General features: G+C 44.1%; 1 protein-coding gene across 8 annotated transcripts in view; it reads right to left on the reverse strand.

Annotated features, from left to right (window-relative positions):
* The window catches only part of ESRRB (estrogen related receptor beta), a 132,569-nt gene that overhangs the window by 66,425 nt on the left and 39,536 nt on the right, over window positions 1-26,608 (reverse strand). Inside the window, exon 1 of one of the 8 annotated variants that reach the window (XM_084520863.1) lies at window positions 15,612-15,631. The exons of 6 other annotated variants lie outside the window; for them this stretch is intronic. Coding sequence is in view for 1 of the 2 variants with exons in the window: in XM_084520860.1 (XP_084376986.1) it covers window positions 14,694-14,743 (50 nt within the window). In the remaining variant the exon portion in view is untranslated. Of the gene's footprint in view, window positions 1-14,693; window positions 14,973-15,611; window positions 15,632-26,608 lie in introns of those variants that run through there. One more of the 8 variants, XM_084520860.1, reaches the window with a different exon arrangement.

Raw genomic sequence — 26,608 nt, forward strand, 5'->3', positions numbered from 1 at the left:
AACGTGTTCATCCAGCCCCTGCCATCAGTTCACACTCCTGTCAGGCTGTTTCAAACATTACATTTACCACAGGAATTGTAACAGGCCAAGGAGATGCTCCGAGTCTCAGTTCAGCAGGAGGCACCTCCTGAAAACCAAGCTGGAGCTGTGCAGGAGGTAACCGTGCTTGCTTTAGTACAGACAGACACGTACAAGAGGTGTGCACGAGATGCATGTACAAGCATAAGTCATATGGGTGCAGAGGCAAATCCATTTAGACCAAGTAGCAGCAGGCAGGCACCACGTAACTCTCTGTATATTTAGTGTCATGTAAAGTATTTATATGAAATATCAACGCACAGTACTCCACAAAAACAGGTAAAGCACAGAACCTGCTTTACCTTCCCCACACCTGCTAGAGCAAGCAGTGCGCAAACAGAAAGAGAACAGGAACTACCAAGCAATGCCATAGGCCCACAAACTTTTCAAGCAGAAGAGGTGCTGCCATGTGCTGTTCTAGGAGAAAAGTGAAATCATCTCCCGCACCACGCTGCCAAGAGCCAACAAGCAGCACGCGGTAATTCTGCAACGCAGCACTGAGACTTGAAACCTGCAACAGTTTACAGAATAGGCCAGAAAAGTCTTTAAAAATTGGTTGTTGCCCCCAGTCTCCCCCTTTTCCAGCACACTGAACATGAGTTTTTTTTCTGCTGGGGTTATTCCACGGTGCTTCTACCACAACAAAAGAGGCAGCTGAGCCTTTCCTTCTTCCATGCTACACCAGGGTTGCCCTAATTCACCCCAACTACCGCACAGGACTCCAGCCCCATCCCACCCCAAAATGATGCACTGCTCCTGTCTTCCCCGCTCCTGTGGAGCAGAAGTGCAGCACAGACCTCCTACCAGCGGCTGATGCGCATCTTCCTTCTCTAGTTGCAGAGATGCTAAACACTCTGTAATAAATCTCCTCATCCCACGGGAGCTGTTCACTTTCCTCGGGCCCCACGACATTACACACAGCAGCTCTTTCCAATGTCAAAAGCTCAATTTCAACGCTCCTTTGCCCTCTGAAAGATCCTGCTGCCCTAACGCCTTATCTCCCCACACTGCAATTTGCTCCCAGCACCACCCAGCTCCCAGATTCCCCACCATGGGTACAGGAGGCAGGCTCTGCATTCAGCCAGTGACAGAGGGATGTCAGGAGGAAGGGACCCACATGCTTGTGTGGGCAGGCTTTACACACATGTTTCTTCCTCACCTTACAAGGACACCACCAACACTTCCTCCTTGTGGCAAAGAGACAGATCAAATGAGTCCACAAATTAGAAGAGAAGTCCATTCCCAGCCAAGTGGCCACACAGTGCACATTGAATTAAAAAGCCCTGAGAGAAACAATTTCTCACAAAGAGAAATTTTTAGGCAAATCCTCATTCAATTTCAGCAGTTGAAACCTATAAATGTGCTACCAAAATCTTCCTTCCTCCTCCTGTGATCTCTCCTTCCCTTAAAGCTGTTGTACTCAAATTCCAACTTTTTTTCAGGAAGAAATGGTCATGCACTATCAGTGTGTGTTCAGTAATTTAGACGAGAAAAGTGGTGAGAAATAGATTTTTCCTACTATGCTGCAAACAGAAACCTTAGACAAGGCAAGACGCAGCCACAGAGACTGGACTACTGCTCTGGGCTTTTCAGCCACCATTGCTCCCTCAGTGTGACCTCAAGCTCCATGACCCGGGTTCTGCCTTTGTTCACCTTTCCTCCAGCTCGCCATCTCCAGCCAAACACAGCTCTAACACTGTCCAGTGGAAGGATATAATCCAAAATGCTCAAGATCATTCTGCATCATCAACTCTCCTTTGGATCTCTTGTCCAGAACAGTGGAACATAGCTGGCCATTGCTTTTCACATTCCCTAGCAGCAGCAAACTTCACGACACTAAAGAATCAGATGGCGTTCAACTTAGATTTCCTACCCACAGGGGGATATCAGTAACGTTTCGCTTAAGGCACGGTTTGTTACATTTGCCTTCCATTTTTTCTTAATCCTATGTTTCTAAAGATATAATTGCTGTTCAGTTTGATGGCATTTATATATATACACACCTTAAAAGAAACTTGACACAAGAATCAGGTCTCTTCTTCCCAGCTGTCATGTTCTAGTCTTTCTCCTTTGCACAGGCCTTCTTCTTCTTCCACTGGTTTCATCTTCATGGATTTGGCAAAGGACATTCTTATCTGGAGCTCTCGGGAATCCCCCACATGTTGGAATGCTTCCTTGGAGTCCTGCTTTACTCTCCTCTGTTGTGTTTTTATCCCAATAATATTCTTTGCAACTTCAGCAAGTTCACACTTCACCTCCTCTCACACCTCATTTGGCATTTTGTCCTCTGTGCATTTTAGCCATGCATCAAACTGCTCCCCAATTATCACTATAGAGCCTTCCCCAACATACTCCAAATTATTCCCAAAGGGCTGAAAGAATCATTTCATGCACTGGAAGCACGAAACCTGAACTCTGAAAGAAGCAGCTGGTGATCTGAGGCACCAGCAGCACCTGGCAGAGTTTTAGACAAGGAAAATGACTAGTTCCTGGCCTTCCATTCAAAACTTTATTTTTTTTTCCCCCCCTTCAATATGATCTCTTATAGCAGTTCAAGGGATATCTTCCTCTACTGTGATGTTGAGCTGAATGGTCTAGTATTAATCTTGTGCCAGTTTTACACTGGTGTATGCCATCTGATTTTGACAGTTACTTGTCATTTATACAAGTATAAATGACAGCCAATTCAGGTCCAAAGCACCTTAAAAGACAATTTTAAAAAGCAAGTTCTCAAACACACTCAAAGTTTGTAGATGGTTTCTTCATCTTGTGGCTTCTGCTTGTCTAGATTCCCATATAAATTCTTAACACAAGCCTCTTCCTTCAACAACACTGACAGCATTTCATGGTTGTTAGTTGCTTTCAGAAGATGAAGTAACCCAATATAAATTACCTATTGCTGCGAGTGAAACAGAACCTGTTAACATAGTAGTTGCTGCTAGAAGGCAGCAAGTACTGTACTGACTACATTATTACTGGCAGAAGGTTTTCTGTCAAGGTAGAAGTCATTTTAATATGGCTTCCTCCTCAAAGATTTTTCTCTATGGCTATTAAAGGTTTTTTTCCGTGGTTCAGTAGTCCATATCATGAGAAGTGGCAAATCTGAACTCGCACTCTGGTGAGAGTATCAAAGCTACAGTGAGACCAGAGAGATGTAGTTCTCCCAGAAGAAACTGGAGACACTGAGGACTGGGGACAGGGGTCAAAATAATGTCAATCCCAAACTGAATGGATTGTTCCTGTTAAATCTGTATTTATTTGCTGCTCGCAGCTATTCATTCATCCTATGAAGAAAAGAATCCCAATAAACCAGCTACTGGTAAGGGAAAAGATAAGGAGAGTATTTAAAACAAGTATGCCTACATGTTCATCATATTGCGATGCAGACAAGACTAGATGAGAAATTAGCTACATAAATTCCTGCATCTCCTGGCGAGACACAATTGATTCTCTTGATGAACCGGTTATGAATTTCAAGCCAATATACTTGTGATTCTTAACTCAGGCTGCAAGAGCACCGTGATTCAGATCCCAATGACCCAGTTATTCTCCCAGCTGCCACTCACCTACAAAAGTGACATCAAGATACACTGTCAGGGAACCGGGTAGGGGATACTTCATCTTCATATAGGTTTAACCTAGATGTACCTAAAATTCTAGTTGCCACATTATTAGGGAAAGAGTGACAAACTAGATATTTTAAGATACCAGAAAACAGTTGTGTCAACTCAAGAATGAAGAAAAGCAAGACATTGCTTCATTTAGGAAACAGTATGCAAACGCACCAAAGATGCACTCAGAAAGATGGTAACATAGTTCCTTCTTGTTTTTCAGAAATAAGGTGGGAAACACTAAGGTTTCTCTCCTAACCAAGCTTCTTTACCATGAGATCTCCACAGCCAGTGGAATCGCTCCTCTGCGGATGTGGTGACAGCTTCCAAATATGTACCAGCAAAATGAGGAAGGGAGTTTGCAGGGTAGAGCTGGTCAGGGATGACAGAGAGTGTCCTTGGATGCTCCACAAGGTCCTCGAACATGGAAACCCTCTCTTAATGCAGCAGTGAGAGCACTGCCAACGTGCCCAGGAGAAACCCGCATACACCTTTTAGAGGGCAAAATAATTTGAACGTTTCCAGCGAGCCAGCCTGTGACAAGAAAGGCGTGATGGTGGGTCCCCAGGCAGCCCCTTCCTCAGGAGCGAGGTGCCCGGCGCACTGTCGGCAGAGCCCTGCAGATGGCTGCAGAGCTCCTCCAGCTCCTACCTGCACTGGGGCAACGGGCAGGTGGAGGCAAAGCCTCCAACCTGTCCCCCACCGAGGGAAGCAAAACTACTCTCCCTCCACATGAAGGACATTTCCATTTACATTGCCTTTATTCCTACCCAAATCTAACAGCCAGTCCACCTGCAGGCTGCGTATCAGTGTCTAACCTCCCAAGGATCCTGCATGCCATGTCTTCCCACCTTCTTCTCCCCCCCTCACGTGTTACAGGATACATCTCTGCAGGGACAGGATCAGGTTTTGAATCACAAAATTTTGGGAGCACATCCTTCCTCATGATTTTTTCTTTCTCTGCGCCTGCCTTCTGCCAGTTATATGCTCTGAGTGCAGGGCACCCTGATGTCTGCACCAGCCCGTGGTCAGCTACCCAGCACGGGCAAGCTGATGCTCAGTGCAATTTGGTGCCTTCCTTGAAAATGCCAGGCATGGCAAGGAATCGTGAAACATTCCTTTACGGTATTTACCTGGTCCCTTTTCAATCTGCACACTTCTGAATCAAATAAATTATCTCCTAAGAGGGAGTCCAGAACTTATAATAGACACCAACCGCCCGGCCTCTTTTAATCCATGCAATATTAGACTCGTTAGTCATCAGGATAACAATCCTATTTGCAAATCAGCTACCTCTATCAGATAACCAACGGGACCTAGTACAATATCTATTAGTCCAACAACATCAGCACCAAGATATATAACCGCTTCTCTACAAAACCCCTTCTTCTAATCCTTCTTAAACTCAACAAGACTGATTGGTTTTTATTATTCATGAATTAATTTTTAACTCTTGGTCCAACAAGGGAATTGAATCTATAACATTTTGCAGAGACTGAGGCAAAGAAACGGTATTGTGAAAAAGCAGGCAATCCAAAAGCAGGTATTTTTTCTTCTTTCAACCAACAATGGGAGGGGGGAACCTGCATCTGTTTTTCCCTGAACACCTGGGGTGAAAATTCTAAGGAAAATGAGCACATTAAAGCAAGTATAAATACCACATCACTGTACTGCAAGAGCTTTTTGTTTGTTTGTTTCATAAATACGTTATTAAAAATGGCTATAGAATTAAATTTGTTCGTACTTTTAAAAACAAGTCCCTGTTAGAACACAAAAGTGGGGGGAATTTCTACAGTTACAGTCCATATTATCAGTGATACAGGGATCATGGCCACGGTTAGGGCTTAGAGTTCCCTCTGCAATGACAGTCCCCTAACTGTAATTGCTGGAAGAAAAGCACCTGCTCTGTTTTAAAGTAAAGAAAAACAACAAACCACATCTAAAAGAATAAAAAGAGAATGATCAGAAACACTATAGGTATTGAAAAACATAAAGCACATTCCATCTTCAAATAACTTTCTAAGCAAGGGATTCCATAAGGAAAGCAAACTACATTCCGTGCCTTTCAAAAACAAGAAGGCATTGAAAAGAAAAAAAAAAAAAAGAATAAAAAAGAAGTTTCCAAAATAACCAGAATATAATAAATAAATAAATAAATAAAATAAACAAACAAAAATCAAAACCAATGATTTTTTTTTTTTTGTTACGGCACAAGAGCCCAGCTTTATCTGGAGAATGTTGTAGCGGGATCTGTGTCTTGCACATTGTTTTTCAAATTCCCCTGTGGCATTTTATTTTTAAAAAATATTTGCTTATCTTTAAAAATCACAGATTTTAATATGCATTGATGTGTAAACAGAACAGCTATTCACAGTTGTTTAGTAACATCTAACCCTATATACCTACTAATTATTATACCTACTGAGTCCTAACAAAAACACCAAATATTTTTTAAGCACAAATGTTACGTATGGCACATTTGGACGGCATTCTACTTTTACTGAACACCTTCCAAACAAGGCTATCAAAAGATTTACAAACTGTAATTAAGAAAGACTCAGCACAACCGTGTGATGCAGACAGACTTACCCATTCTTAGTATTTATGCATTTATACATGCATACTCACACAGAAATACGCAACCACATGCAGAAAAACTTGAGTATGGGTATGAAGAGACATTGTAGAGATAACCGTTCGAGTGAAATAGTGCACATACACAGCATAGAATGAACATGTCATTATATATAAAATGATCAGTTTTATACATGTATTTTCCATTAACTTAGTGTGTGCACACCCTTTTAAAAATAAGTATGCACACACATCTCCTGCTAGACGTACATTCATACACTTGCAGATCTCTACGCAAGAAAACTGTTTCTGTCATACTTTGACTCATTCTAGTCCTTTACAGCCTGCTTGGTGCCACTACGCAACTTGCATCAATTATTCTGAGGGAGACGCATCTGGCATCATCTATGTAAAGTAATACATACAGACACGTCAATGCACTTAACCATCATTTTCAGAAGGTCACATTTGCTACAATCTACTACAGCAAAAAGAACCCACAAGAAGCAAAGTTAGCATCCTTCACAAAGCCTAAGCACTGAAAAGCAAGTCCCCAGGTCGGGATTTCCGTGGCTTTGAAAGCGAGGCTGGGTTGTACCTGTGGCCCCCTCCCTGCCCCTGTCCCTGGGCAGGCTGCGTTGCGGGCTGCACCAAACCGCTTGGAAGCCACTGCTTAATGCAGTTAGGTGTAGGGACAGCTCTGATCCATCCAGATACCTCTGCACTACAGACAAATCTGATAACAAAAAACCTCTACTAAAGCGTGTCAGGCAATAGGCTGCAGGGCTTTCAGTTTCACAAGAGAATGGCCTCAGCATCTCCCTGTACCATTACCCCCCTAGACTCCAAAAACGACTCAAAGAACTCTATCAGCAGAAACACAAAAACTACAAAGTAACTGAATCAAACTCAGAGGTAAAATGTAGAAGCAACAAACCATAAGTCTGAGAAAGGGCTGAAGAACTGAATTGGTGTGTTCCACGTTCCAGAGGATTAAATGCCTCTTATTCCTCTACTGCACTTTCTGAACTGTTTAAAACTAAATGGCATTTGCATGCCATACATAGTCCTGAAACAAAGAAAAATAAAAATGCTGCAATTCCTTAAAATTTCTGTATAAATTGAAGATTGCTTTAAAGAATAAAAAACAAAGTATAAAGGAAATGTATACTTTAAAAACGTATAAAGACTAATTCTGCTTCTGTGCACCAGAAAGAATTCTGAATCAAGTCCCTGAAATCAGTAGCACCCTATATTCTCCCTCGTCCTATTGCCAAATCTGTGAAAATCTCATCTAGATAGGTATAATTTCTTAAATCAGGAAATAAAAAATATGGCTGAGAATTAGAAAGTTGTCAGATTGACTGAATAAAAACAAAAACTACACAGAAGACTACAGAAAAACAAAAACTGTTGAACAATAATTCTGTAGCATCCTTTAATTTTTTAATATACAAAATGGTGTAAATTTCAGTGAGAAACCCAGTTTGTGATTGTTCACGTCAGCACGTTTTTAAAAAGGTACCAGCGGCAACTGATAGAAAATCGTATTCCTGTCTTATTTTCACACAAGTGTTTGCACATTCTAAAAATGACCACCTCCATATGCAAAATCATAACAGCTTCAAAAAATGTTCAATTCTCCTGTTCTTTTGACCTTTCTCTTGAGTAAAAGGACAGCGAGACAATACACTCACCAGCATTGTTCACGGTGACGGCTCCATCACCGGAGATTGAGGGCCATTATTACTAAAGGGAACTTTAAAGTGCCAGGAGAAAAAGGGGAAAAATTAGAAAATAACACTTCTTAATATGCCATATGTACCAGCAGCCTTTCAGAAGAGTAGACACAGAGCAACAAGACATCTTCATGTAAAAACAGCTGCAGTAAAATAGACAATCAGTTCAAAACAAAAGGTGCTATGATAAGAAATTGTTTCCTGTTACGCAGGATACTCTAAACTGAAGGTCCCAGGCACACTCCCATCTCCTACATTATAGGCTTTTCTAATTTAAGAAAAATATGTGACCCTTAAAATACATGGTAAATCCGACAGCATTTCGAGGATCAGAAAAGGAAAATCTGGACTGAAGGTAAGGGGTTCTCATCAGCGTCTCTCACCCTACCAAGAACAAACTAGAACAGGCTTCCTTTTCCTTGCCAGCTTTCAACTGGACGCAATATTTGTGAGATGTCCTTACAGCCACGACAAAAATTGTACGAAAACAGCTACCCATCTCTGTGTTTAATAAATTTCCTCAAACATGCACAAAAATGCAGGAATAAATAAAACCCTTTCCAAAACAAGAACAGTACTACCATTGCCATTTTATTACAACTTAAGTCTTATCTTGAAAATGAAAAATTAAAGAAATGAGTTGATATTTGCATGAAAAAGCAAAGGAGTCCTCTTTTCTTTATATACACACAAGTTTGTGACTTTATGAATGGATTCTGTGCTATTCACTAAATCCTTATGGGGCTGGAATATTTTTTTGTAGGACGACAAAGTCAGCCTAAGGGTAACTATATGGAGATTTGCTGGGATCCCACAAAATGAACAGGATTTTTTTATCCATTTTTTCCTCCCCCATTCAGAAAGGGAGTGCAAGAAAATTCCAGCTCAGCAGGGACACAGAGCCATCGCAGGTTGTGTGATAACAGCTTGCCACCTGCTTTTCGCAAGTTGTCTCTGCGAAGTGCAAGGGGCACTGAATAGTAACGTTGCCTGTGGTGATAGGAATGCACTGAACAGCTCAGTATGCAAAAGCACTTACTGGTACACAGTGCTCTTCACAAAGGGCATTGCAGAATGCTTTCCAGACTGTGTCAGAAATGCTAGGAGAGAAAGTATTAGTGCGTGTGTTGCGGGAGGAACATAAGCGCTTGCCATCACAATAAAAGAAGGTATTAGCAAATACAGGTACAAAGCTACTTGTAGGGAAAAAAAGAAAAAAAAAAAAGAAAAAAAGACACCTACCAAGCAGCAAACTTCGCAGCAGTCAGACCAAAAGGAGCATTTCTTTGCAAGAGCAGCAAGGGTTAACAGTGGCATACAAGCTCCCGTCCAGTCAAGATGGGGTCAAATGATGTGCAGTGAAAGTTTCAAGTCCTCAATCCCCCAGAGCTTGTTTGCTAATTACATTTGCAATTACAAACATGACAAATATATTAATATACAGTGCGTTCCACCTTGAGCAGGCATGTTTCTCCTCGCAGACAGTCACTGCCAGCAGCCACACTTGCAAGCCCTGGAAGAGGCAAAGTACACAGTGCTCCAGAGGCGAGGATCATTTTGTGGGCACCTCTCTTGCTCTGAAGAGTCAGGGCAAAGCCTGAGAGAGAGCCAGCACAGAAAGCATGGACAAAGACCCAGAGTAAGTTACTACAATTTAATTCCTAACAAGTAAAACTCACGAGCTGAAGAACTATTAGTAATAAATAAAACTAAATTATGTTCTGTTCCCGATGGCAGGCACCAAGCACTTTGCACATGCAAGCCACGCAGAGACGACTACATTCCCAACTCAAAGGCAGCCGATACTCAGAAGACAGAAAGAAATCAAGATTTTCCTATTTTCAACAAGGTCACCATGAATGAGTAGTGCTAATATCTTCTTTGTTAAGTCCCTTCGCTACACAAACAACCATCTGATTCACAGTTTTCTGTGGAAGCTCTGATCTTGCTTTTTTTTTCCCCCAGTTTCTATAGCAGCATTACCTAGGAACCTCACTGCTGGGTACTGGACAGATGCTAAATTTACTTCCTCACAGTGCACAAACTAAAAATTCTGTTGTGTTCTGGCTGTAAAGTTAATGTCAGTAGATCCGTGGAATAAAAAATAGGTTTTATTGGGAAGAATTTCCCAGTCTCCACAATCTGCGATGGAGCTATTGGCTTGTAACACCGGCGGCTGCTATGACCCCTGACTCCTAAACTGAGCAGCAGGAATTAGAAGAAGCTGGAGAAAGGATTTTGGCTTTCAGATCCAAGGCTTATCAGCATCTTTTTCTACTTTTCCACTCTGAAGCAATTCTACCACACTCCCCACAGAAATTATGAAGTTCATCTGGCCTCAGCTTTAAGCTTTTTCCCTTCTCCCTTCTTCCATCCGCTAAGAGCGCTTGTGTCCTTTGAGCCCTGGCAAAACTGACAGAGACCCACTGATATAATGCACAACAGAACTTCGTATTGAACTAAAATCATTTGAAAAATACAGGATATTTCAGATGATGTTAAATTCTGAGCAGTAGAAATGGAGCAGACACAGGGCTGGGGAATATCAGCAAAAAGGGCACTGAGGATGGAGCAACGTTCTCTGGGAGAGGAAGAAAACGGGATGTGAAATCTCTGTCACAGCAACTTTCTCTGATGCAATCTCTCCAAAGTCTTTCCCCTCTCAGGCTAAATGCAATATTTATTGATTACTTCAAATCAATGCAATGAAAAAAATCCTATTTTTTTTTTAATATATTGATCTTTCCATATTTCTCAATAATTGATAATGATTAGACCATCTTTACTTTTACAAACGGAATTGAAAGAGGAGGGAAAAGTTGATACAAATACTGTAAAGGTACCAATTTCCTCATCAGCCTCATGCTCAATACGCTCAGTGTAGCAAGACCCCATTCTGTGATGGGAACCTAGTCAGGAACCCCGCAACTAGGCCATTTCCCTTACAGAGGTTTTTCAATTCAGTCTGTCAATAAAACCCACAGCTCCCTCCCCATTCTCCCCAATTAACAACTCCTCCCTATCCCAGATTTTCAGAGATAGTCAGAGCAGACCATTGCATTCAGCTTCTCTGACTCAGATTTCCTCCCATTCACAGAATATGGACATTTCCAGTAACCTCTCAAATTAAGTCACATTTCCTCGGTCAGTGCATTAGAGTCAGTGACAACAACTTCGTCAATTCTCTTCTGCCGGGTCCGGAATTCACTCTTTCATTGACTTAAAATTCCAGTGTTATACCTTTCCGTCTCTCTATCAAATATATCAGATATCCCTTTCAACTTCTTCCTTCTGCTCATAAAATAATTTTCATTTTTATCAGATCAGTGACTCATGTGTCTTTCTTGTACATCAGAGGAAACTGTGTAAGAGACATAGCATCTGGCAGGATGCCCTTATTTGCCAATGATTTTTATTTTCCCTTCATTATGGTTACTTGGTCAGTTTCTGTCTGTCATGTAGAATATTAATTAGAAACAGAGATGGCAGTTTTGTAGTCCTATCAGTATTTCTAGTAGCAAATCTAGCATGGCAGAAAAAAATATCTCTGGGACATGGAAGTTAAACTAAAAAAGTAAAACTGCCCTATTTCACTCTCCTTTGAAACAGCCTCAGCTTTGCGTATGAGGTACACATAACACTGATATTCAGCATGACTGTATGTATGTGCACATAGCTACAATATACATTTCTATATGCACACATGCATTTGTGTGAATATAATCCCACATTTGATGTGTCCAGGTGCATATTCCTGGTGTCTGCACACGCGTTCCCTTCCCGCCGTACTGCAGACAGACGTTGTCAGCGCAGTGTAACTAATGTATTCTCACCATATGCCTCACCTGAGAGACAAACCGCAGGTACAAATCGTTGCCTTTGTTAGTTTGCCAATTCAAACTCATACAAAAGCTTCTCCCTTGGAGCTGCAGCACCTACCCCAGGAATAATTTGCCCAAAGGTCAGTACCAAAAGGTAGGTAGTGGTCGCTTAAGCGTGGATTCCTGTTCAAGAAACCAAACACATAGCTGCCATAGGACACATGCACAGAGGGTCAGAATTAGGCATAAGCATTTTCTTACTCTCACTGCAAGATCCTGCAGTGAGGGAAGCCACACAACCCGCTGACCAGGACTTCCTCAGGTTCCTGGTGCAATCATTCAGCTCAACACACTCAGACAGAGGAAAGGGAACTTTCACTGCTTCAGGAAGACAAATCCAAAAGCTAAAGAGCACGACGAGGGACAGTGAATTCCTTTGCTCAGATACTTTTTGTTCAGTTGCGAGGCTATTACGAATATCAAGTTCTTAAACTTCAAGGTGAAGGGAGTCACTTCTTCTCTCCTTTGCCTCGTTCATTCTCTCTCAATTATTGCAAGGTGAAATACAGTTACCAGGTAACTGTATGGATCACGTATTGAGTGACCACGTCCACTTCTCTTCCCCCCATTATTTCCTATAGCCTAACAGGCAACTAAGCAAGAAGAGGCAGTTTGCAATATTTTTAATTTCACTCTTAATTTAAGGTTTAATTTGACTAAAAATGCTGCACACATAATTAAAAGCATTATTTTTTTAAATGAGGAAAATAACTATGAAAGTCTTTTTAGTGGCTAAAAAGCCCAGCAGTCAGAACAATGAGTAGATCAGTACCATAAGGATAATATGCTCACACAACTAGGTAGCGATCCAGGCGCAACTACAATCCCTGTATTTGCACGATATGTTCACAATATAATTGTCTTACAGTGGAAGGTAGAAATTGCTAAAGAGGTATATATTGGACCAACTTTTCCCCTCAGCTGTAAGAATGCAATCTGAAATCTACCCTCAACAAAACCAAAATGTAAATCAAAGCAGCACCTGACACACTGCACAGACACCTTTAATTATACTGTGTTTTTAAGGCTTCTCATACCTTTTCCTTCTCTCAATAACTTTTTCCAGACTTAGACATTTCCCTGCATTGTCATTGTACTCATCAAATAAAAAAAATACAGAGATGAAGATATTTAAATTCATATTTCTTGGTCTCCCTTCCCCAGCCTCAGCAATGTTAAAAAAAGGTTAGCTGGCACACAAAACCAAGCCAAGCACTTCTCTAAACTGACAGCACTCCGACACTTTCTCTTCTCAAAAATCAGCCCTCCATGTGTACTGTAAAGCTGTAGGGGCTCAGTGGTACTTCCCCCAGGGCCACCTTCATCTGTCTGCTCTGCAGCCAAAGAGTTGTGAACATGGGCAAGGCGCCCTTGACATTACTGGGCGCTGCCTGAGAGCCCGTGGTGAAGTAGCAGGGGTGAGCAGCAATCCCCCACGCAGATTCTTTCTTGCTGTTTTCACGTTGTTTGAGTTCCTTTTCTCAATTCCCAAAGTAGAACAAATAAAAGGAAAAAGTTAACAGACAACACAGTAAGCGATAATGATCTAGCTTTTGATTGTGGCATTTTGTTTTGTTGTTTTTTGTTGATTTGTAATGAAGGTAAATGCACTTTCTATTTTTGACTAAATATTCCAAGACTCCCAGCGGCATACAGAATACATTTCCCTTAAGAAACTGTTTGTTTATTTTTAATTCAAAATGGAGCAGCCACAAGTGAAGTACCAGTGGGGAAAGGAAAATCACATGGGTTAGATTATTAATTTGTATTAACAATACTAAGTCTCATTTTAATGAAACTGCTGGAAGCAGGGGATTAAAGGAAGGAGAAATGTATGTAAGGACAGATGGAAATATGGGCAAATGAGACAGGAAGACAGGTAAAAGACAGCTGTAATGAGGAAAGGGGGGTAAGTATCTTTGTGGGGTTTTTAAGTGTTTAAATTTTACTAAATACAAGGTGTTCTGAAAACAAAAGCAATGAAACAGACAAAATTGCTTCGCTCCCACATCTCATGACACCACAGAACCTGCGTAGGTGACACACGGATTATTAACATGCAAACACACAAAAGGGGACTCAGCTCAGGCTGAGATTTATCGGAGAGGAGAAACGCGCGTGGAAATGAATCGTTCCAGCGGGCTGGATGCAAACGCTGAAAAGATTTCGCCTTCTTTCCTAACTTCCCAGAAAGGATCGAGCCAAACTTAGCAGGTTAAAGTGCTTTTGAACGCGGCATCGCCAGGCACAGCCCAGTTCGGAATACAAAGAGCAGTCGCAGGTGCTAAGGTATGTGCCAGCGGTCCCAGCTCGGGATGCCTGCTCGATGCCTGCTCTGCTCGCCAGCCCTCCTGCTCGCTCCACTCTTTCCCAGGGCGGGCTGCCCGAATAGAAAGCCGTGGGAAAGTACGTTTCCAGGGGGGATTTCGGGTAAAATCGGACTTTTTTGGTTAAAAAAAAAAAAAAAAAAATAGGAAAAAAAAAAAAAACGCATCCACTTTCTGCAATTTCCTACGCACGTCTCTTTAAAGACGCCTGGCAGTAACTCATCTAATAAAAAAAAAAAAAACCGGCACCGACAGAAAGTCAAACTGCGCCGGCAGGACCGCGGCGCGGAGCGTTGGCAGCCGGCTCCCGGCTGAGGCAGCGCGGCCCCAAGTTGCAAGGACAGGAGCCGAGAGCCCCCCGGAGCCACCCCCGGGCGCTCCCCCCGGCGGTGGCTGGGCTGGGGGTCGCTGCCCTGCCCTGTCCCGTCCCGTCCCGCCCCCGGCACGGCTGGGCACAGCCCGGCAAGGCACGGTGCAACTCACTGGTTGTGGTAGCCGAGCGGGTCGGAGATGCAGAGCTCGGAAATGTCCATCAGTCCAGTTTGAGCATTCCCGGTCGGAGGAGAAAATTAAAAAAATAATAATAATAATAAAATAAATAAAAATAATAAAAAATAAATAAATAAGGGGAGAGCAAAAGGAAGAAAATAATAATGATAATTAAAAAAAAAAAAAAAAAAAAAAAAGCAGGCAGGAGATGGAGCGGGGGAAGGAAAGGAGCGAAGTGGCCGAGCCCGGCGGAGCGGGCGGCAGCTCCCTGCCGGGCGGCCACGGAGCGGCGGCGGCGGCGGGAGGCGGGCGGCGCGCAGGACCCGGCCACGGGGGATTTGTCCGGCCCGAGCCCCGCTGTAGCTTTAACGCCGGGAGCCGGCAGGAGCCGGCAGGGCGGCCATTGGCTCCCGAGCGGGGGCCGGGCTTGCGGGGCGGCTGGGGGAGGCCCGGCCCGGGGAGGGGGGACCGGGGGGGCGCCGGCAGCGGGGCCGCAGGCGCCGAGATCCCCGGGGCAGGGCCGGGGTGGGCGCCCCGGGGGCAGCCCCGCAGCCCCGGCCACGCGTGGCACGGCCCCGGGCACACGCAGCTCTCCCCGCGGAAGGCACTTGGGAAGCTCTGCCTGCATGCACGGGCTGTCACCGTTCCCACGCGTGTGTTCACACCTGTGCGATTGCACTGCAGGTACCGCGGGGATGCCACAAGGCAGGAAGCTCGCTGAGGAGCATCTTTACAGAAGCACCCAAAGCTCTCCGGCACAGCACTGACAGCACGGCTCACGCAGAGGTGTCCTACAGGGGCTACCCGGCCACTGCTGCCGACCTTTTGCCTTCCCACCTGCGCTCATGCAAACCTCCCCTGTCCCTCTTCCACACTTCCCGTTTAGAAATCAGTCAAATATATCGAAATTACCTTCACTGATAAACCAGAGGCCTTTTAAAATGGGAAATACAAACACCCGGGTTAAGACTTCGCTCTCCTGTATCAGGCAAACAAAAAGAAAAATGTTGGAGCTAAAATGTTATTCCTTAACACAAGACACAGGATCGAAGTTGAGGTGAATGTAACACACTTGGAGGAGCGATGAGCTCCCAGAGCTTGTCAGATGAGGGGGCCTGTACAGCAAAGCAGAAAAGGCACTGTGGTTTGGTGGCAGCAAGCACCAAATCACAGAATCACAGAATTTCTAGGTTGGAAGAGACCTCAAGGTCATCGAGTCCAACCTCCAACCTAACGCTAACAGCCCTCCACTAAACCATATCCCTAAGCTCTACGTTTTGTACAAAAAGTTTTAGTCTAATCAGTATTTGTAGAAACTTGAAGCAGATCATATCCCAAAAAGGAATGGTCAAAGTCACAGCCACTGCAAACCATCTCCTTCGCTGCTGTCAGTGTAACTTCTGCACTACACCCTCTACCAGAGATCTTAACCACTATAGGAAATGCAACAAAACTACCCTACAAAGCAATGGTACGCCCTGGTGTGTCCCCCAGCTGCGGGGGACAAGCAGGGTGACTCTGATCAACTTCCCTTAAGATAAGGCAGCCTAAGGATATCCCACAAATGAGAAATCTGTTATGGTGGCGGGCTTCTGCGAAGAAGTTAAGGAGAACAGATACTTAGGTTAGAAAATGGGAGCCAGAGCAAGAACCCATCCGCAGTTTTATAAGTACAGCAGAGTCTGCTCACCTGAATGTTTCAGGTGACACAAAATTCAGACCATACATCCATCCAGGAAGCAGGATTAAAGCAAATGGACACATACACACATGTATCTTTGCACACCGAAGTGATACATCAGCACTGTGGAAACTCTAAGATGCTTTAAACGTTAATGAGGCAGAGGACAAGGGCTTGGGGGCAGCACGAGTAGGGCCCAAGACTGTCAGGAAGGAGTCTCACCATCCACGCCAGGGAACACTTGATTCAAAGAGGGTCAAGGAGGAGGAAACCAGCACCAGGGTGGTCCTGATGCGCAGCAGCGTGGGAGCCTGGGGAGGCACACAGGGCCAGGACGTGGGGAGGCTACAGCCCAAGAGCAGCTAGGATGCTTGCAGGGAGCTGGTTTTGGCTGAAAGCGATTTTCTCCAGAAAGATGCTCACCAGCTGCATCCCGGCTGTGCAGAGATTGGGGTGGGCTCTGTGTGAATGGGAGACCTGGGGGGAAATAGCCCAGGAGGTTCTGCTCACCCAGCAGCTGGTGTTTTAATTTGTCTAAGTTTTATTCAGGCCGAGGTGAGGCAAGCAGGGGCCCATGTGATCGCCTGGCACAAGGTCCACGGGGCCGAATTAACTGATAGCGGCAGCACAATGGTGGGTTTGTGCTCTGGAAATGGGCTGCTGCTGACAGAGAACTCCCCGGGTAAGGTGGGTATTTACAGAGGGGTGCAGAAATGTAACTTTAATCTCTTCTGACCCAGTGCAAACGAACAAATGGTGCTTCCCCCACCTTGAGAGGAGCTGTGCAAAGGCCTGGCTCTTCCTTTCTCAGAAGGCTGGAAAGGAATTACCTCTGCTGGCTGTGCCTGACCTGTGCGCTTGAATTCCTTACGGAAGGGGACAGGAGTCCTGCAGGCTGGCTTTGGAACTTCAGGAGGCTTCAGCTTCCTTTGCAACCCCGTGCTTGCTTGCGCTCTTCTCACAGCTTTCGCCAAATTTCTCTTCCCCCCCAAGAATAAAGAAGGGAACACGGATCCCACCATGAACTTCTTTCCAATGCATGTTGTGAAAAAAGTGCCAGAACAAGGACTCAGGCTGCCAGATCTGGAAGCCAAAAGCCCCAGTTTGGGTAAACACAAGGCAGAACGGCGCATACAACAGCAAAGCAAGCTGCCCCCACGAGCACAGCCTTTGTTTGCTGGCCTGACCAAGCCCTGCCCTGGCAAGTGTGACCTGGTGGGATAACAATCATAAGGCAGCCCCTGGATTTTGAGGCCCCCAGTTCTTCTCACACCGATCCCAATGTGGAGCAAGAGCTTTCCATCAGCGCTAGCCTAGGATGGAGCCACAGCAGCACCAGGTCTTTGAGACACACAAACTCCCCCCTCCCAGGATAGAAAGCAAGAAATGCAAAGACATCTTTTGTACTTTCACTGGCTCTTCCAAGAGATGACAGATTAAGAATTTCTCTAGAACTTTTCCCCCCAGCTTTTAACAACTACGCTATTTTTGATGGATTAGCTTTTTTACTTTTTTTTTTTTTTTTTTCCCCAATTTTTATCATGGAAATAATAATCAACTTTCCAGCAAGCTGACTGATTGACTGACAGAAATTTCATTTGGACTAATATGGGAGCAACTTGCAAATCATGCCAAACAAACTTGATTTCACTTGTTGATAAGGTTATTTTTTTGTGAATAAGGAAAATACATGTACAGCAGACGGAGATATCCAGTTACTTTCAAGGGTTTGGGATTTTTTTTCCCTTTTATGAAGGCCATACTATTGTATTCTCACAAGGAAGTCAATGAGGAGGTACACAGGGCAAAACCCATACAGAATTAGGAGAGCTAAGCTGAGCAGACAGACTCGTGTACACACACTCTTGCCTTGTCCGGTGGGGAAAAGGAGCTCAATAAGAAGCCTTTCCCAGCTTCCAATTCATTTAAGGAAACAGCAGTTACACACGGACCATTGGGATGAATTTAGAAGACAACCCTTTTACACTTCAGAGGCCAATAGTACTGCTTGGACTTCACAGAAGTCACTGCATTGCATGCCCTGATCCCTCCGCTTTGCAAGGAGGTTAGTAACTGTGGAGAGAAACTTAGGTCCTCTGAGCACAAGTCCCTGCTCACTGGTGGGCATTCGCCACTCCCACATATATCACCCCTTGCTCCACCTATCTCAGATACAGACTCGACCCATGTGGACAAAACAACCTTCTTTGTTTTGAGGCTCAGTTCTATTTTCCCTCCCTACGCCTAAACAAAACAGCTCCCTGTCCCCACCAAACACAATTTGTTGATCTCTACCAAACTCCATATTGATTTTTGTTTCCTCCAAAACCTCTTAATTGGCCTCCTGAACAATACACTCCATCTAAAAGGCATCACCACCATCACTGCTAAGCTCAACATCTAAGCAAGAAATAGTTTTCGCATTGTTATTTTTAACTAACTGCCCATCTGAACATCCTAAGACATGCTTCAAGCATTACCTAGTCTTCGAAACAATAATTCTCAACCTATAGATGTCAAATCATATCATAAAGAGGTTATGTGACTTGCCCAAGATCAATCTGAGCAATATGCAGCACAGCATGGCTCTGAATACGTATCTTAACCCTTACTGTCCTGCTTTGACTTGGAATTCCCTATCCCCAAAACGCGACCTTCATTAGGTTCTGACTTTTTCCTGTTTTGTGTTCAGATACAGCAATGTTAGGAGCCTCGAGAGAAGACAAATGTAATCCTTCCATTATCGATGAGAAGTTAAAACTTTCTTTTAATAACCCCTACTTTTGGAGGGCCAGTGCTGTTTTTTGTCTTTCCATACCTGCTTTTGTCTTTGCAGTGTTAATAGCAGGACAAGTTCTGCTTCCAGAGCAGAACACAGTCCTGTTGGCATCCTAGATGAAAGTGCCCAGATACACACACACAAAGATAAGCTAGGAGAAGCCATATTAACTTTTACAAAATTCAAAACAGGACATCAGAGTAAGAGCCAGGCACTGAGTGTTTTACTAAATAGGAAGAGATACCATTTTCTAGATTTTCAAAGACCTCATAGTAAGAAACATACTTTCTTTTGTATGAGGGAGGCAAGAGAGTAAGTTTTATAGCTGGGATTATGCTTTTATCTCTCTCGCATCATCAGTTTGCTGGGGTATTTAATATGGACTTCTACCCTCCCTTACTCAGAAATAGTACAATTTATCTGCTTCCATGTTTTGTCAATCTACTTCGTCAGCCAGACTTTGCCAAGCTCTTGTTTAACTAAGCAGTCAGCAATCGTCCTCAAAAAAGGTAGGTAATTACTGAAGTAGATTGATCTTGTAGACTTAGAAAATCTCAAAGGAGGGCTGTGTCCCAGCTCCACATTTTGACCTGTTGCTGATGTGTTTCCTGTGATGTATTACAGTAACCCTCAGTTGGGCCACCTTGGCTGAGCAGAACATGGCCAAGACATTGACTGGAAAGTGATTTTATCCAAACTGACAGCTACACATCATCTACTAGCACACTCACCGCTATTTCCCAGACTCTCTCCAAATTGCAGCAAAGCAGAAATGAACCTTTCCCCAGCCATAATCCCAGGTGTCCACAGAGCAGCACTTGGGCTATTTGCTTAGCCACCAAGAGTAGGGAGGCAACATGGAATCAAGGGGTCTTGAAATTCTGTTTAGCCACCACAGACCCTTCAGCAGAGACATGACAACCATGGCTCTCCCAGTATGGTGGTTCATCCTGTCAGATGGGACAAAGTCAAACACCTTCACTTTCTTTCCTACCTGAGTACACCAGCTTCAAGTCTTGTATTTGAAAAGGCCAAGGTGGGAGGTCAGGAGAACAGGGGATGCTTGTTCATACCTCTAAGCTGGGGAGATGATTTGCTGCTTCTCTCTGTATTCTCATGCACTCTAACCAACCACCCGTGGACCCAAGTATTCACTGTACCAGTTTACTCACTGAACTGCTCAAAAGAAATACCTGTTTTGTCAAAAAAGGATAACAGTTACTAATTGTAATGCTGCAAGGAAAGCATTAAAACATTTTTTGGCATGTGCAATTGTAATGCTGAGTGTCTCAGCCCAGAAAAACAGAGAAACTTAAAGAACCAAAATGATTCAGAGTTACATCTGCTAGCAAGCACATCCAACATGGGCTAAGCAGTGAAGATGGAGTATAATTTTTCCAAGACTATGATTGAAACAGGCACCTAAAGTTATCTTGCATGTGCTTTTCTCAGCAACAGCAATAAGGCAGCTGCAGTGGACCATGCTTTCCAGTTTGAATTCTACGACGTGACAAAAAACAGTGGGTATGTGTGCAATTTCCTCTTTAGCTGGGTGCTCTGCATAGGTAACAGAGCTTTCAGAAAGTGACGTAGGACGTTATAAAGAAGCAAACCAGTGAAAGGTTTCCATCCAGGGTATATGGCATGTAGAAAGCAAGGATTAAAGGCTTTCTTTTCCCTGCAGAAACCTCCACCTGGCCTCATCTGGGTACAGTCAACAGAAGACTACTGACTTCACATGGTTGGCCAGACCAAATACAGAAGAGCTCACTGACAGTGGATCTGTGCACAAGTGTTTAACAGTGAGACAAATCTGCAGATTCCAAGTGACCTTAGGAAACCTGATGCGTGACAGTCTGGAAAAAAAAAAACAGAGATCATCACACGACCAGGACTGCCCTTCTGGTCACCTTCTCCAGCCCCAGAATATTCCAGTTTCAAACAGCAAGGGGTTACAGGGTTTGGCTGAAGCCAGACATGACAGAGGACAGCTTCCTTCTGACAACAACACAAAAGCACCAAGCCCCCTCTGCTCTGGATCCTCCAAGCAGCTCAGTTAAGTACACCTACACTCTGAAGATCTGTTCTGCACTAACTTTAATGTTTTACAACAGCACAGATTTGTTCACAACTCCCTCTTGAGTGTATTTATTACTTGTACAACATTTATTTCACTTTCTGGACAGGAGCAAATTGGAAATACGGGTTGAGGTTGTGACATCATTTTATTAGATGGCTTTTATAGGGTTATAACAAACCCTATCCCAAACTTAACATACTTTTAACTTCTGAGTCCCATCAGCTGTACCTCATTCAGATACCTGCAATAAAGTGCATATTAGGAAATCAAAAGTCATTAACATTCACACACTATGCCCACATGAATGGTCAGGGTTTCATGGTGCTTTTTCAAAAAAGAAATTGAAAACAACAAGAAATCCAATCCTTACCTATACCACATACCTAAACACTATTTAGGGGTGGCAGGGCAACTCAGGACCATATAAACTTGTCTTCTTTAGCTGTACAATATATGCATATACAGGATCATGAGGGTAGCCAGTCAAAAGGAAATACATGCTGATTACCAGAAAGCTTTTCTATGCAAAGGAATGGAGAAGCTTCACTAATCAGCCCTACTTCTGCTAAGCAGACCTGTGTACTCCAAAAGATAGCACTCTATCATGTGTGAAAATACAAGTCCCTAGGTGTCTTTGTTACAGTCCTATTGGGGTGACTTCCAAGTCTAAGTTTCTCAGAGATCCAGGCACAGAAGAAGTTGCGGGCAGCAATAATGCCATCTCCTGATGGACCCAAATATGCATCACCGGATTTCAGCAAATACGCCTTCATCCTTCCTGTGTTGCCAGCTTTGCCATTCTTGTGGCAGCATTAGAGAAAATTACTTTTCAGTATCATTGTTAAGGCAAACTCAAATCTCACTCCCATGTGGTCTGAGGGTGACTTTGGTGCTGCAGCCTCCTAGCAACAGGTCCCCCACTGTGCTTAGAAAGGAAAATGTGATTTTGGTCTTTCACTCATCTCTTGAGCACCTTTCTTGTAGTGATGATCAAGGAATACCAACATCCACCTCTTTGCTCCTCCATTAAATATACCAAGCTTGCATTAAATATTTACAGCCAGATGAAATCAGCAGTACTCATCTTTTAGGCCTTGCTTATCAACTTTTGGCAATGCTTCATAACTCATGTGGTAAGCAACGCAGTAAAGGGTAGGCTTTATGCCAAGACATATGTATGTATGCTTCATAGGTGGTTGTTACCAGGTTCCTCCTGGGAACCATACAGCCTGGGGCCAGCACTCCCCTTTGCTGCTTTTTCAGAGTACCAAGAGGCCAAGCAGAAGGAAGACGGTAGGAGGGAAGGACTGTCACTTCTTCAAAAATTGAGGTCCACAAACCAGCCAACGACGTGGCACCTGGGAGGGCCTTGCCTTGCTTCCTAGTTAGAAGGTACCAGGTGAGGGTACCTGGAGAAACCATGTTGTTTCCAGGGGCTCATTGCAGGAGAAGAGCCATTAAACTGATTGGTCAAGCAGGGTGGTTAAAGCAAAGACAAAAACGTAGGTCGTCAGACTTGATTAGCCCAGGAATCATTTTAGTTGAATCCACATCCCATTTGGCAGTACAACCATACTCACAGCAAGCTGCATTTCACCCAGCCGGCCTGTTGCCTCTTCCAAAGGCACCATGAGGGAGCACCACTGGCCTGCAGCACAACTCCAGGCTGTGCCAGTACACGTGCTGGGGAACTGCCCAGCAACGTAATGATGTTCAGAACATGCCTTGCACGTCCTACTGCCCAGCACGTGTGCTCTGCCTGCAGAGGCATTACTAATACTTCCAGAAATACAAAATACTTCTCCATAGACGCACCAAGATGACAGCCATCAGATAAGTGATAAATGTCTTCAGGGGTTGCACAGGGCTACATACAAAGCACCTTTAGATTACATAGGACCAATTTTAATTTTATTTTTTTTTAATTCTACTACAGTTTATATATACAAAGTTCAAGAACACCACTGTAAGCCCTAAATATTTGGCCAGCTCTCAAACACCCATTAATGAGATGTTGTAGGTCAGCTGAGCAGACAACTGAGAGCCTGCACTCTGAATTTAAGTTCCCAAACTTTTTCCTGCTCACTGTGGACAACAAATAAGCACTCAGGTTCCTCAGTAGAACAGTTCAGATGGAAGGAACCTTCAAAGATCATCTAGTTCAACTGCCTAACCACTTCAGGGCTTACCAAAAGTTAGAGCATATTACTAAGGGCATTCTCCAAATGTCTTTTGAACACTGACAGACATGGGACATCAACCACCTCCCTAGGAAGCCTGTTCCAGTGTGTGACCACCCTCATGGTAAAGGAAATCTTCCTAATATCCCATCTGAACCTCCCCTGTCACAGCTTTGCGCCATTCTCATGTATCCTATCATTGGTTACCAAGGAGAAATGACCAGCACCTCCCTCTCCACTCCTCTACCTCAGGAAGTTGTAGAGAGCAATTAAGTCACCTCTGAGCCTTATTTTCTCCAAACTTCACAACGCAAGTCTTCTTAGCCTTACCTCACAGGATATGCCTTCCAGCCCTTTCACCAGCTTTGTTGCCCTCCTCTGGATGCTCTCAAGCATCTTAACATCCTTTTTATAGTGTTGAGCCCAGAACTGCACATAATACTTCTGTGCAGTGATTAGCTCTCCCAACAGTAAGGGTCTCAGTAAGGGTCAACAGTAAGGGTCTCTCAAGCAAGGGTCAATGCTAGCTGCAATACCTGGGGAGGTGCCCGGCAGAGGTTTGTCAGAATAAGCCATGGGGCAGCACGCTGGAGCCAGTATACTGTAGGTGTACCTGCAGTGCTACCATTTCAACTCACCCCAAACTCCTGACACAACCTAAATACCCCCCAAAACCCTCTCCCTAAAAGAAATTGTTCCTTCAAAAATAGGAGGAGAAGCTGGGTCATCAGGTGAGGGTGGAATTGGTTTAAAAGCCATTAAGAAGAAAACAACCCAGGCGTTCAGGAGCAATCACAGCTGCTTGGGCTGATCAGGAGAGACAGAGGGGATTATTTATTTATGGAGTTCCTGCTCTCCCTGGGCGGGCATATCCACTGGGGAAGCTTTAAGAGAAGTGGGGAGCAGGAGGCTGCTGGGAATCCTCCAGAGGTTTTCCTGGCTTGGGTCTCAGGAGAGTTAAACACAATTCATGCCCAAAGTGCCCAGGAGGCATCAACTGTCTCTCAGAGCAGGAAAGGCCAGAAAGAACATCGCACAGGTCTCTGATGGGACAGAGCCCCGGGCACCCGAGCTGCCATGCAACCTCTGCATAGCTTTCAGTAAGATCCCTTCAAACCAATAGAGCTTCAGTACATAGCTGCTTCTGTTTCTCTTTTCTCGTGGTTCAGCTGCTTCCTTTAAACACAGATCAAGTGTCTCAAGGGACTCAGCAAGCGTTTAACAGACCTGCCTGATGGAAGGACCTCCAATGAGAAAACCAAGACCTGAAAATCCCAACAGACAACCTCAATTCAATCCACAGCTGATAGAGCAACCCTGAAGTTAGATGCAACCAGCTCCTTCTGCACAGAAAGCACATCACTCTAGTCTGTATCCACAGCTCATCCAAACATCCTAAACATAGGGGGAGGGAGGGACTAGCAGATTAAACGAAAGGAAATAACCGAATTGAGAAACAGCATGGAGAAAAAGATCAAGTATTCTTTTTCAAGGTACAGTACAGACTTTGCTGATAAAGCTACTTATTGTTCCCCCAAACTGGGAGGTGAAGAGGACTTATTCCCTAAAACCATGAAGTTTCCTCCTGTATTCAGAGCTGACCTTTCACCACAACTAAAAAAAAAGAGCTGTAGAGACAGACGCGTGCAGACCAGCCCAGACACATCTGGTAACTACCCTCCTCTCCTGACTTCGGTCAGAGAGCCACAAAGGGGAACCAGGGCTTGGAAACTATCAAATACGACCTGAATTTCTTGTTGGAAAATGCTGCAGAAGAAAAACGTTTCAAAAGGGTCACTGATGGGGGCCGAACAGATTATATGATTGGTACAGCCTGTGCTGTGTCAATTCATGTCTCCCTGCAATTCATTACTGATGAGATGCCAGAGATTGAGATGAAAAGGGCAGGAGCAGACAGTGCACTACTGCTTTAGACACATTTTATTCAACATTCCCAGTTTCTTCCTGCTCCCCCTGCCCGGTATCCCTTGCATTGCTCCCCAGTGATGCTATTCCCTCCCTCTTCCTGCCTCAAATCAGGATATTGCTGTGTGCTGCTCAAGTTCCTGCAAAGCCAGTTACGGCAGCAAAATAGCTCAGGAATACATAAAGTAGTTTGGGAAACCTTTGAAAATGTAAGAACTGAAGGACAACAGGGTAGCATCTTCATTAAGATCAGTGATCCAAGGTAGCCTCAACATCAGATAGGCACACAGTGAGAGAGCTTCAGCAAGTCCTAACTCACAGACTGTCTTCCCCCCAGTCTGCTTCTCACCATATGAAACGTGATTTCTGCTAAATACAGGAAATACACAAAAACACAACAAAATAGCTTTGTTCTTCCAGCCCATGTTCCTCCAAACAAGGGGCAGTATTAAAAGGATCCATTTGCAACGGAACAGGTCTTATTTGGCCTTTCAAAGAGACCTTCCTTTGCTGCCTGTTCAGAAACAGGTTGCATTTTCACAGTTCCTATGACCTTTCTTTCCCAGTCTGGGAAGAACATCATTAAGCACTGATAGCTGGTTAATCCTGATGGGAGACTGCTCCAGAGAGTGGTCTCCCCAGGGGAGCTGGAACACAGAAGATCCAGGACTCCCTGGGGAGCTCTCCTGCTTTGACCTGAGTAGTGGACTAAAAATCTTTACAAGGCCACACCAAATACACTGCTAGTTTACAAGTGCCAGGTTTATTATTTTATGTATTTTAATGCACACTGTTTGGGAATTCCAATTCATCCCTTATTTTCCAAACTATAGCTTTAGGTTCTTAAATCCTCTAAAGTCTTCATTGTTATTTGCCCCTTTATGCTCTTGTTTGCCTTTTTTTTTTTTTTTATTTCCTTTCCAACTTGCCAAAAGAAAAAAAAAACACACATCCATTTCAACTCTGTTCCTGACCAGTCAACTTTGCTTTCAGAGTCTGGCACACCAATTTCCCCTGCTGCAACTGTCAGGTTACAAAAACAAAAGGAGAACATTCGCTTCCTTGTGAAACACTTCCCATTGAGATCTTTCAGTCACAGTAATTTCTGCAGCATGCTCTGTGCTTTCACAGAGTCTCAATTTTGCAGAAATCCAAGGCTTAATCTGTACTTATTGACATGCCTTTGACAGCCAGGAGGAGGCCTCTCCTTCCTGCTAAGGTACACTCAGGCCTCTGCATGGGTGACATTACCTCTGTACTGCT

Source organism: Aythya ferina (assembly GCF_964211825.1).
Source record: "Aythya ferina genome assembly, chromosome: 5".
Lineage (NCBI taxonomy): Eukaryota > Metazoa > Chordata > Aves > Anseriformes > Anatidae > Aythya > Aythya ferina.